Source organism: Callithrix jacchus, chromosome 11, assembly GCF_049354715.1.
Source record: "Callithrix jacchus isolate 240 chromosome 11, calJac240_pri, whole genome shotgun sequence".
Classification (NCBI taxonomy): Eukaryota; Metazoa; Chordata; class Mammalia; order Primates; family Cebidae; genus Callithrix; species Callithrix jacchus.
Genome location: NC_133512.1, coordinates 55030767 through 55044169, shown reverse-complemented (window position 1 = coordinate 55044169; position 13403 = coordinate 55030767). Strand labels below are relative to the sequence as shown.

Genomic DNA, 13403 nt, shown 5'->3' with positions numbered 1-13403 from the left:
TGGTGAACAGTATTTATAAAGGAATATTAGGGATTTGCTTTTTATCACTTCTTCAGATACTTTAAAATGTACCTGGGAATTAAGTCTGGCAAGTATCTAGCAAAGTGAACCTGGACAATTAACTTCCTGACTTACCCCTAGAATTTCTCTTGAGTTTGAAGCCATTGATTAGCATTGCAGGTTCTATAAACAGTTCTATGAAACTCATCATTGTGTCTACTATAGGAATGTTGATTACATTATGCAGTGGGCTCTTTGTGTGGTCTGGTTACTTCATTCTTGTCTTACTGTAATATTTGCACCTCTTCTAGACAGTTCATTTGCTGCTATCTTGGGTACACTGTGAGTTGGCTTTTTATGTTTGCTGGTAAGAAGCTAAAGCTAAATTTGTGCTCCATCCCAGAAAACAGGGCACTTTTGTATTCATTATTCATATTAGTCTAACTCTTGACCCCTTTGTCCTTCTCATCTGCTTCAGATGATGTTATTAGGCTATATTTTGCCTACCCCTATAAGCTATCTTACATTCTTTTTTGAAATGAGGCAGTCTGGTAGTCTTGTGTTTCTTCAGGCCATACCAGTCAGGATGATCAAGAGTCATAGTATATACAAATAGTAGTATTAATATTTTTGTCTTACTGGTTATGTTTGAAAAATCCTAGTCTTCCAAGACATTTATCTCCTAATTAGGGTCCTGAGTTGCTCATGAAATGTCCCTATAACGGACGTTCACAGTTCTCCGCAATTCTCTTTAGTACAGTAAGGGTGAAAGTTCTCCTTATCCTGTTCACTTCATATGTTTCTTTTCAACCAACACTGTTTCCTTTTTTTTTTTCTTTGAGATTACCAAAAATTCCAATAGTAGCTGTGACGTTTCCTTCTATAACTGCCAGTTGCCAGTTGCTTTTTTGAGATTGCTGCTCTGAGGACCAGATGTCAGGCTGCCACGTCAGATGTTGATATACACTTGCCCCTACAATGTAGCAGTAATCTCTTCTATGGATACTTGCTTCTTACTGCCAGGTCATCATGCTGCAGCTGGGGAGTGGTTTCATTGTAGACCAGATGATCTCCCTACTGGAATATAGTCTCTCAGCTGACCCCTTTTTCTTTTATGCCAGAGAATGTTGGAGGATTCAGAAAAATTCCTGTTTCTTATGGCTTAGTTTTGCTGGCCCTTCAGAAAAATATGAGACACTGAAACAACCTGATGTGATCGTGCCTAGAAGGAGTTAGGTCTTCCTCATGCTCACGTATGTATCTTACATACAAAGGCCTTTGTAGAAACAGCAGTATCACCTTTATGGGGGCTCTGCTCTGTGAATTTCCAATGACATATGAAAAAGTGAGCGGTGACCAAATTGCTAGAGAAATGAGTAGCAAGAGGGAATGTGGAACTTGAAGATGTTGAGTGGACCACTCAAGAAAAGAGGTTATACTACCTCCCTCCTTACCCGCTTTTCCAAATATCTTACATGGAGGCAATATTAAGGAGGCCTCTTCCATGCAAGGGTTAGAAAAGGCCTCTGTGGAGATGATACTTAAGCTCTGGAAAACTCCTATACATAGCTAAGGAATTTGAGAAAAAACAATTTTTTAGTGGTTTGGCCAATTAGAGAATGAAGCCATAACTAGTTACTTGCAGTTTTCACTTTTTTTCCTTAACAAAATGCCTGCTTATTTCCTTTATCCTTATGCAACTTAAAGGCTTGTCTTTTTCTTGGTAATTTAGAAGTATTTCTTTTATAATAAGTATGATAACTCTGCCTGATTTTACAAACATTTTTTCCAGTTGCCACTTTCTTCTGTTTTGACTGTTCTTTTTTACAATTTAAATTTTATTAAATCCATAATTTTTTCATTCCTAGCACAGCTCTTTCTTATTTAGGGCCCCCCTAAAAGCTGGCTACCTTTTTTATCACTTTGTGCATGGCCAGTATTCCTAAGTGTGGAATGTGTTGCCCCCAGAACCCAAAGAGCCTACCAGGCAGTAGGAGCTTCCTTCTTCAGTAGGGAATACAAGATGCAGCAATGTGTTTTTTTTATTCTGATGGGCATGTCTTGGCTTAGCCCTGACTGCTGGACTCTTACTTAAGTGGCAAGTCTACTAGTCTTTTAATGGTTTATTTTTGATACTCTAGAGTACATGTATCTCGCCAAGACCTCCAGTGTGATAACCACTTTATTAGCATGATGTCCTCAACATAATCAACATAATATCCTATGGGATGTTTAAATAGTTGAGATCTCTTCAGACTATTTTATGACAGACAGCCAAAGAGTTACCATAGCCCAGAAGCAAATGAGTAATTTTGTCTTTTTCATGTGAATTCAGACAATTTCTGATTAGAATGGAAAGAACACATTTACTAAACCAGTGGACATGTACCTGAGGCCTTACTCTCTGCTCTAGCAATGAAACTGTTTGGCATAACAGTTGCAGTCCAAGCTACTGCTTGGTTGAGCTTGTTGTAGTGTGCTGATACTCCTCAAGATCCATCTGGTTTCTTCTGGGTCGGACTAATGAATTAACGTGATATGATGAGGACCACCATCCCTGCATTCTTTGGATCTTAATGGTTGCACTAATACCTTCTATCACCCTGGGATAAGAAATTGTCCAACTGAGGCTAACTTCATATTTTCAAGTATGTAAATTCCAATTACACATTCAGGAAATGACCACAGGGTCTTGGCTAAAATAGTAGTAAATGGGGTCCATGGTCCAACAGGGTGGATCCATGGACATAGTGAACCTACTTTAGCCAAGACTCTATTTACTACTTAGCATTTGTGTGCCCCCACTCTGAAGGCCATGAAAATACTTTGGGTCTCCATGTATCAGTGTCAAATAGTTCTCAAAATGGCTGGTTATTCTCCTTTTAACAGCAACAATTACATTAGTAAATGTCTGTAGATCTCTATGAGGGAAGAACTGAAGAAAGCTTTGCAATACTGTATATATTTGTCATTGCTTTGCAGGGTTCTTTCTCTTGGGAAATTGGCCAACTTCTTAGGTGATGGTTTCCAGATCTAAACGTAGTCTCAGATGTGGGAAATCAGCAAGGAATTGCAATGTTTTATTGGGCTACAGCCCACAGCCTCTCCTGCTTCTCCATTCTTGCCTTCTGATTCTATATGTTAAGTACCACAGTAATTCCCTGCCCATCAATTTTTTCATAGGGACACCATATTCTATTATCTATCTCTACTACTCCTTGCTGTTAAGACCCTACCCCTAAGACTGTAATGGTAAAGTATGACAATTATGTGCCACTACCTGGCCTCTATTGTTTTGGGGCCCACCAATCCATTGTGAATAACAAGACTAGTTCTGTGTATATTTCCAACCCATGTTTTAGAGTCCCAGGCTTCACATAAAGGTCCTGAACTTAGTATAACAGACCTGCCTTGGCTGAGCGTTTAAACACCTCTGGTGCTCTGTATCCCTAGTTATTAAATCCTAAACTTACTTCTCACTGAAGGGTAGATGGTCCTCTTTGAAGCTACCTAAAAGGTCCTGTGACTGTAAAACTTTAATATTATGTTGTGTTAACTGCCCTCAGCTTCTCATCCATTTACAGGGCATTCATACAACTGAGCAATAAATAACCCATTGACTTCGCCATCCCTGTAGGTGTTGTTCTTCCCAAAACCTTCAGATGCCTCAATTGTCACATTGGTAAGGGTGCTTCCTTCCACCAGGACTTTTTTCCAGGTCACCACTAATGAAAATTTCAGCAATTAAGCCATCATCTATGCCAAGGACTTCATGATTCACATTCTTAATAAAGGCTTCCCATTGCCCGCTGAGCATGAGTGAGCCAGTCTCCTAACCTCATTCTTACCATGTACATTCTCAGACCATTCCAGGTACCAATCATGTTAGTTTGGGTACCCTAGAAGCAAACAAAATTATATGTGCGATAATAAATTTGCTAAGGAAAATACTTGTGAAGGATAATGGGGAAAGGTACCAGGGTTAGTCAGAGAATTAGGTAAGAAGAGCTTCAGAATGCAATACAGCTTCAAGAAAGTCTTGGCTAGGATGATGGCGAACTCCAAATCTAACATTACCATTGGAAGTGTCAGTCACTGAGGAGGAATAAACTGGCTCTAGTACTGCTGCCATGCCCAGTCATTGTCTGGGATCAGCAGTTGAGGGAGAGCCACAACTTCCTCACAATAGGTTTTTTGAAGGGAGAGCTTAGCAGCACGTTTTCATGTCAACCACAAAGAATGAGGCGAGCATGTATAGTTAATAAATGCAGAAATTTACAGTTAAATTAATGGGCTCATCAAAACACTAGAAGAAAAATTGGGAATAGAATCATATACATATATATATAATGTATGTATGTATGTATATATATAATGTACGTATGTGTGTATCTATATATATGAAAATTCTTAGTACAGTGTACATAGAATTTTAAGTAAGCAAAGAAAGGAGGGAAACAAAATATAATTTAATTTTAATCTAATTTCTGATATAGAAAGAATAGCTCAAGCATATAAACAAAAGAAAGCAAAATGCATGTGATTATAATACAGAAAAGAAATATTTCTCTTAGTCAAAAGAAATGCCACAAACAAAATTAAGAGTCAAATTTGGCAAAAAAAAAAAAACCCAAAACTTGACAAATAGACCTACTTTTAACATCCTTACATAAAGAATTCTTACAATTTGTTTTAAACACAGGTTTACTTCAACTTATGACTGGTTCATAGTTTATGATTCCATATAGTACCTTTATTCTATTACTTTGGTCTCCATTACATAAATAGTTGAGCTTGGAGGGTATATCGGGAAGCAACACTGCTTAAAGCTGGGCATTCTAATGGGAGCTTTATTGAATTTTTTCTCTCTTTTTTTAAAATATGCCACAGTGGGCTTTTGGTTACACCTTCCTGAAACATTTAGTGGAGTAAAATTATTGAGTCTGTGCTATATGGAGCAGAAATCTGGCCCCTCAATTGACCATTTGTCTGTGATTAAGAGCAAATTCAGAGTTTCTTCCTGAGGAGAACCTTGGCCAGGTCTTAACTACCCCCTCGGCTCATCATGATGTGGCAGTATGATGGCTCTTCTGGTTAGGCTTTTCAGCATGCAGAAATATTTCTCCTAACCCTGGATCCTCTAGCAGTTTATACTTGAGTTTGCACTCTCAATCAACCAAACAAAATAGCTATACTCCAGACATTTACCAGGGGGCTTATATACTTTCACATTTATTCTGCTAACTGTGATGTTTAGTCTTACTACTTCCACCATTCTTTTTTTTTTTTTTTATCTTTCTGTTATAGATTTATTTCCTATTGGAACCAAGTCTATGAATTCACTTGCCACAGATTTTGTTTCATGATTTTCAGAGGCTAGCATGCTTCCATCCTGTTTTATATGTATTTTTTGTTGACTTCTCTTTATTATAGTGATTTATTTTTCTCTTTTCTAACATGTTGCAATGGTCTAGTTTTTATTTCTTTTCTATTGATTTGAGCCTCCCAGACCCTGCTTCTGTCATACCAGTGGTTCCTTTTAATCTTTCTTCAGAATTCTGATATTATCTGAGTGAGGCCATGTAAAAGAAACGGACTTATAATTGAAAGAAAAATTAAAATTGCTATGAGCCCATTTTTTCCCTCATGAAGCGTGTGTACACTTCATTTCTGGCAAGGTACTTGAAAGTACCAGTCCAGTTATAAGGGGAGCTCAGAAAGAAACACCAGAGAGCTTGTAAGCCCCTCTCTTTCAGCATTCTGGTCATCTTTAAAATACCAGGAAAGCTAAGTGGTGAGAACTGAAATAGGAATGTCTACTATTGCCAGCCTGTGCCTTCTAGCTTCTTTTTTCAAAGGCAAGGTCCTTTATTATTTCTTTGTTATGTGTGTATTTTTGAATAGGGAATATAGTTAGATGGTTCAAAAATAAAATATTAAGAGCAGATAGTGAAAAGTTTTATTTTTCTTCTACAATTCCTCATCTGCCTAGTTCCCATGACTACTACTCCCCAACTATACATAGTCAGTCTTACTAACGCTTTCTGTATTCTTAGAGTTCCTTTATACACTATAAGGAAATAGAAAAGTTTTTAAAGAAATAGACAAGCCGATTCTGAATTACATTTGGAAGATCAAGAATTGCAAGAAAACCTCTGTTTTAAAGAAGAGCAGTACAGGAGGGTACTTTCACCAGAAATAAAAATGTATATTTTATAACATTGTATGACATAATACAATAGAAAGCCTTTCTAATTAAAACCGTGTGGAGCTGATGCATAAATAGCTAGTGATGCAGAGTAAAAAGTACACAAATTGTCCCATACATGTCTGTGAATTTAGTGTATGTTATAGGAAGTAAGCCAGTTACAAAAAAATATTCTGGTTTAATGAATAGTACTGGCAAGAAGGTTGTCATTTTAAACAAAATTATGTTTGATCCCTACCACACATCATAGAAGTATAGAAAAAATACGAGTGATATCCTGTATTGCTTTGGAATGATATAGTACCCTTCATTCAAAAACTATTCAAAATCCAGAAGTCATAAAAGATTGACAAAATTTTCTATCTTAGAAAAAATTTTTTGCAAAGCAAAAACCATAAATTAAAGGTAGACTGAGAAAAAAAGTATTTGTATCTTATAGACAAAGGGATAATCTCCTCAAAATATAAAGACTTGCTAGGTGTTGATGAGAAAAGAACAAACAACAGATAAGTGAAGTGAGTGTTGAGGTCTGAATGTGTATGAATTAATATGTTGAAACCTAATCGCCAATGTGATGGTATTTGGAGGTGAGGCCTTTGGGAGGTGATTAGGTCATGAGGGCAAACCCTCATGATAGGGATTATTGCCATTATTAAAGAATCCCCAGGGAGTTTCCTTGCCTCTTCCACCATGTGAGGACACAGTAAATGGCCATCTAGGAATCAGGAAATGGACCCTCTCGAGACATCAAATCTACCAGCACTTTGATCTTGGACTTCCTAGCCTTCTATACTGTGAAAAATAAATTTCTGTTGTTTATAAGCTACCCAGTCTATGTTATATATTATAGCAGACCAAATGGACTAAGACAGGGGAAGCAGTATAAGCAACTATTCACAGAAAGGGAAATATTCATGCCTTTTAAATACATAACAAGATGCAAGTTGATAACACACTCTACTGAGTGAAGGTTATGGCAGGACAGCACAGATGCATTTCTGTGGGAATATAAATTCCTAGGGTCCCTATGGAGGAGAGTACTTATCAAAATAAAAAATACATGTACCACATCTGGTAACTAACATTCATATTGGTGGAAAAGGGTGTATAATTAAGGTCATTCACTGCAGTATTACTTGTAACTGATTGTACAATTGATAATTGTAATTGGAACTAACATCATTAATAAGGGAATGGAATTGGAACTAACATTGTCAATAAGGGATTGATGATGTGGTGTTCATACTATATAACACCTTGTAGTGGTAACAAAGAATGGCGAGATAATTTATTAATAGGGAAAAATCTCAAGGAATATTGCTAAGTGAAAAAAATTTCAGAAATCTGTGTATAATTTATGTTTTTAAGAAGACGGTGTCTCACTCTGTCAGCCAAGCTGGAGAGCAGTGATGCAGTTTTGACTCACTGCAGCCTCAACCTCCTAGGCTCAAATAATCCTCCCATCTCAGCCTCTCAAGTAGCTACTACAGGCTGGCACCTTCACACTTGGCTAGTTTTTAAAATCTTTATATAGATGGGAGTCTTTCTGTGTTGTCCAGACTGGTCTCAAACTCCTGGCCTCAAGTGGTCCTCCCACCTCAGTCTCTCAAAGTACTAGGATTACAGGTGTGAGCCACTATGCCAGGCATGAAGTGTGTCTCTTGTAGACAACATATAGTTGCATCATTTAAAAAACTTCGTTCTACAAGTCTCACTTTTGATTTGAAACTTTAATCTATTTACTGACAAGAAAGGATTTACTTCTGCCATTTTATTAATTTTCTTTTTTACCCTGTCTTATTACTTTGTTGTCCCCTGTTTTCCTCCACTACTGCCTCTTTTCGTGTTTAGTTGATTCTTTTGTAGTGAAAGGTTGTGATTCCCTTCTCACTTCTTTTTCTGTGCATTCTGTAGATACTTTCTTTGTGGTTACTATGGGGCTCATATTTAACATCCTAAATTTGAATTGATAACTGCAACAGGATATGAAATCTCTGCTTCTATACAACTCTATCCCCTTTTATGTTATTGATGTCACAAATTACATATTTATGCATTGTGTCCAATAATGTAGATTTATGTTGTTTTATACATTTGTCCTTTTTTTTTTTTTTTTTTTTGAGATGGAGTCTCCCTGTCACCCAGGCTGGAGTGCAGTGGCACAGTCTCAGCTCACTGCCAACAACTGCCTTCCAAGTTCAAGCAATTCTCTTGCCTCAGCCTCCTGAGTAGCTGGGACTATAGATATGCACCACCATGCCTGGCTAATTTTTGTATTTTTAGTGGAGACAAGGTTTCACCATGTTGGCCAGACTGATCTTGAATTCCTGACCTCAGGTGATCCAACCACCTTGGCTTCCCAAAGTGCTGGGATTATAGGCATGAGCCACTGCATTCAGCCCACATTTGTCTTTCAAATCATGTAGAAAATAAAAAGTGAAGCTATGAAGCAAAATTACAATAGTAGAAGCTTTTGTATTTGCTGATGTGTTTACCTTTACTGGAGATCTTTCTTTCTTTATGTGGCTTTGAGTTACTGTTGAGTGTCCTTTCATTTCACCCTAAAGTACTCTCTCGAGCATTTCTTGTAGGACAGGACTAATAGTAAGAAAATCCTTCAGCTTTTCTTTATCTGGAAATATCTTAATTTCTCCTCTTTTTTTTTTTTTTTTTTCATACAGGGTCTCACTGTTTCACCCAGGCTGGAAAGCAATAGTGCAACCACAGCTCACTGCAGTCTTGACTTCCCAGGCTTAAGTGATCCTCCCACCTCAGTCTCCCAGGTAGCTGGGAACACAGGCACATGCCACCATGCCGAGCTAATTATTTAATTTTTCTAGAGGGCTTCTAGGAAACATAAAAGTGGTGTCCCGTAGCAGGAGGCCAAAATAGAGAAGTAATTCTTTCAAAAACATCCAGGCTGGGGTGGCTTTTGTCTAATGAAGTTAGTATCCATGAAATCCATGGAATGCCCTTAACATTTTTTCTTTCATTTCGACCTTGGAGAATCTGATGATTTTATATCTTGGGGTTGATCTTCTCATGGAGTATTTTACTGGGGTTCTCTAGATTTCCTAAATGTGAATGTTGGCCTGTCTTGCGAGGTTGGGGAGGTTCTCCTAGATGATATACTGAAGTTTGTTTTCCTATTTGGTTCCATTCTTCCTGTCTCTTTCAGGTACTTCAGTCAATTGTAGGTTCAGTGTCTACATAATTCCGTTTTCTTAAAGGTTTTATTCATTCCTTTTAATTTTTTTTTCTCTATTCTTGTCTTCCTGTCTTATTAGAGAAAGATAGTCTTCAAACTCTGAGATTCTTTTCTCCATTTGGTCTATACTATTGATACTTGTGTGATTATATTATGAAGTTCTCTGTGTGTGTTTTTTAGCTCCATTGGGTTGGTATGTTCCTCTCTAATCTGGCTATTCTGGCTGTCGGCTCCTGTATTGTTTTGTGATGATTCTTAGCTTCTTTCTATTTGGTTACAGTATGTTCCTTTAGCTCAGTGAAATTTATTACCCAACTTCTGAAGCCTACTTCTGTCAATTCAGCCATCTCCACCTCAGCCCATTTCTGTGTCCTTGCTGGAGAGTGCTGCGGTCATTTGGAGGAGAAGAGGCCCTCCAGCTTTTTGAGTTTTTAGCATTTTTGTGTTGATTCTTTCTCATCTTTGTGGGTTTATCTACCTTCAATTTTTTGAGGTACCTGACCTTTGAATGGAGTTTTTGTGGGTATTTTTCTGTTTGTTTTTCTTTATTTCTCTTTTTTTTTGAGAGTCTCACTCTGTCGCCAGGCACCAGGCTGGAGTGCAGTGGCACAATCTCAGCTTACTGCAACCTCTGCCTCCCAGGTTCAAACAATTCTCCTGCCTCAGCCTCCTGAGTAGCTGGGATTACAGGCACATGCCACCACCCCTAGCTAATTTTTGTATTTTTAGTAGAGACGGGGTTTCACCATGTTGGCCAGGATGGTCCCGATCTCTTGACCTCGAGATCCCCCGCCTCGGCCTCCCAAAGAGCTGGGATTATAGGCTTGAGCCACCGCGCCTGGCCTGTTTGTTTTTCTTTTAACAGTCAGGCCACTGTTCCACAGAGCTGCTGCTGTTTGCTGGGGGTCTATTCCAGACCCTGGTTGCCTCAGCTTTTCCTGTACCTGGAAGTATCATGGTATCAGGAAGCAGCAAAGATGGCAGCCTGCTTCTTCATATGGAAGTCCCGTCCCAAGGGGACTGACCTGTTGCTAGCCCATATGTGCCTGTTGGAGGTAGCTGGAGACCCCTGATGGGAGGTTTTACCCAGTCAGGAGGAATAGAATCAGAGACCTGCTTAAAGAAACTGTCTGCTTTTTGGTAGAGCAGGTGTGCTACACTGTGGGGTGCCCTTCCTTGTCCAGACCATTTGGACTCTTCAAAGCTGGCAGGCTAGAATGACTGAGTCAACCAAACTGTAGAGATAGTAACCACTCCTCCCCCTAGGAGCTTCGTCCTAGGGAGTGATCAGAACTCTGCTCATAGAATCCTGGCTGGAGTGGCTGAAGCCCCTGCAGGGAGGCCCCACCCAGTGAGAAGGAATGGATCAGGGTCCCACTTAAAGAGGCAGTCTGGCTACAACCTGATGAAGCAGCTGTGTAAAAACTATTGATTTTTTTTTCCCCATCCTATTCCTGAGTAGTTGCTCTTATATTCTCTTTGCATTAACTTTTTGCCCTTGCATTCATTCTTCTTGTTTTGGTTACAGCGTTATTTTTAAGGTTTTCATTTTGAGATAATTTTAGATTCGTAAAATGTTTTAAATATAGTACAACCACCACCATATACTCAGATTTACCATAATATTAATATTTTACCACACTTCTTTTATCATTTCTATTTTTTTTTTTCCTTGAGACAGAGTTTCTCCCTTGTTGCCCAGGCTGGAGTGCAATGGCACAATCTTGGCTCACCTCGACCTCTGCCTACTGAGTTCAAGCGATTCTTTTGCCTCAGCCTCCTGAGTAGCTGGGATTACAGGTATGTGCCACCACGCCTGGCTAATTTTTAGAGGCAGGGTTTTACCATGTTGGTCAGGCTAGTCTCGAGCTCCTGACCTCAGGTGATCCACCCGCTTTGGCTTCCCAAAGTGCTGGGATTACAAGCATGAGCTACTGTGTGCAGCCTATCATTTCTATTTATGTGTTCATCCATCTATCTGTCTATACAATTTTTTTCTAAAGTAACTGAATATAAAAGCTGCAGACATGATTCCCCTTTAACTCTAAAACCCTTTGTGAAAATTCTTAAAGACATTTTACTGTATAATTTCAGTTCAGTTATCAAAACTAGGAATTTAGCATTGATATAATTCTGTTGTCTAACCTGAAGACCTTATTCCAATTTTACCAATTGTCGCAATAAAGTACTTTTTCTGATCCAGGTTTCAGTTCAAGATCACACATTACATTTTTTCATAAAGTATCCTTAAGTTCCTTTAATCTGGAGTTCCTCCCTCTTTATCTCCATGAACTTGATAGTTTTTAAGAGTAGTTATTTTGTAGAATGTCTTTCAGTAGAATGTCAGATTTTTTCTTGTTTACATTCAGGATATGCATTTTTGGTATGAATATCACAGAAATGGTGTTACGTTCTTTTAGTGCACCATATCAAAAGGCACATGGTATCAATTTGCTCCATTATTAGTAATGTTAATTTTGTCATTTGGTTAAAACAGTGTTTTCCAGATTTCTTCACAGTAAAATTGCTGTCTTTTTCTTTCAAATTGCTGTAAGTTGAATTGTGCACCCCATCCCCACATTTGTTCTCAAGAAGACATGTTTTAAAAAGCAGGATCTCCAACAGATATTTGCACACCCATATTCATTGCAACATTGTTCACAAAGCTAAGAGATAGAGGCAACCCAACTATCCAATGACAGATGAATGGATATAGAAAACATGGTATGTGCATAAAATGAAATATTATATAGTCTTAAAAAACAAGGGAATCCTGTCAAATGCTACATGCATGAACCTCAAATACATTAATGCAAAGTGAAATAGCCCATCATAAAAGGACAAATACTATATGATCCCACTAATATGAAGTGTGTAAACTAGTCAATATCATTGAAATAGAAAGTAGAAATGTGATTACCAATGGCTGGTGGGTGGAGGGGGTGGGGGACACAATCAGTGCTTACTGAATATAAAGTTTCAGTTTCTCAAGGTGAAAATGTTCTAGAGATCTCTTGCACAATGATGTGAATATGTTTTACTGACTGAACTGTATACTTTAGAATGGTTGGGACATTAAATTTAATATCATGTGGTTTTTAACCACAATTTATTTTAAAAAAGAAGGCCAGAATGCTAGGAGAGAAATGATTATCCTCAGTGGTAATCAAAGACATATTGATTACAACCAATATCATCAATTAATGTCATTTTTATCATATTTACCAATGTCTTTTCATAAAATATAATGTAAATTTGTATTATTTTCCTGAAAGCATTTGGTAATAAATCTATTAAATGTGGAAAAAAGGATATATTGAGGTGCTAGCCCACAGTACCTAAGAATGAGAACATACTTGGAAATAGGATTTTTGCAGATACAATTAGTTAAAATGAAGTCATACTGGAGTAGGGTTAGTTTTTAATCCAATTCGACTGGTGTCCTTGTGAGAAAACAAGAAAAAACACAGGAACACAGGCTTAAATGCCATGTGATGACAGAGACAGAGATTGAACTGCTGCAGCTGTAAGTCAAGGAGTGCCAAAGATTACAGCAGTATTCCCTTATCCACAGGGGATACATTCCAAGACCCCCAGTAGATGCCTAAAATCTTGGACAGTACTACACCCTGTATATAATATGTTTTGGTCCTGTACATACATACCATGATAAAGTTTTATAAATTAGGCACAATAAGAGATTAATAATTAAGAATATAACAATTATAACAATGTACTGTAATAAAAGTTATATAAATGTAGTGTATGTGTCTTTCTCAAAATGTCCTCTTGTACTGTACTAATCTTTTTGTGAAGATGTGACATGTAAAATGCTTTGTACTGGCTCAGTGTTTTCTGGTAAAATGTTGCATTGGTCAGAACATGTTTCTTTTTCTTTTTCTCTTTTTTCTTTTTGAGACAGAGCATACTCTGTCTCCCAGGCTGGAGTGCAATGACTCAATTTTAACTCACTACAACCTCTGCCTT

General features: G+C 37.9%; 1 protein-coding gene across 5 annotated transcripts in view; it reads left to right on the top strand.

Annotated features, from left to right (window-relative positions):
- Window positions 1-13403, top strand: part of CASD1 (CAS1 domain sialic acid O acetyltransferase 1) — a 135905-nt gene that overhangs the window by 53949 nt on the left and 68553 nt on the right. For 3 of the 5 annotated variants that reach the window (XM_054237306.2, XM_054237305.2, XM_054237304.2), the window contains one exon: window positions 11098-11216. The exons of the other annotated variants lie outside the window; for them this stretch is intronic. In XM_054237306.2, the coding sequence (XP_054093281.2) occupies window positions 11098-11216 (119 nt within the window). The remainder of the gene's footprint in view (window positions 1-11097; window positions 11217-13403) is intronic. 5 annotated transcript variants of the gene reach the window in all.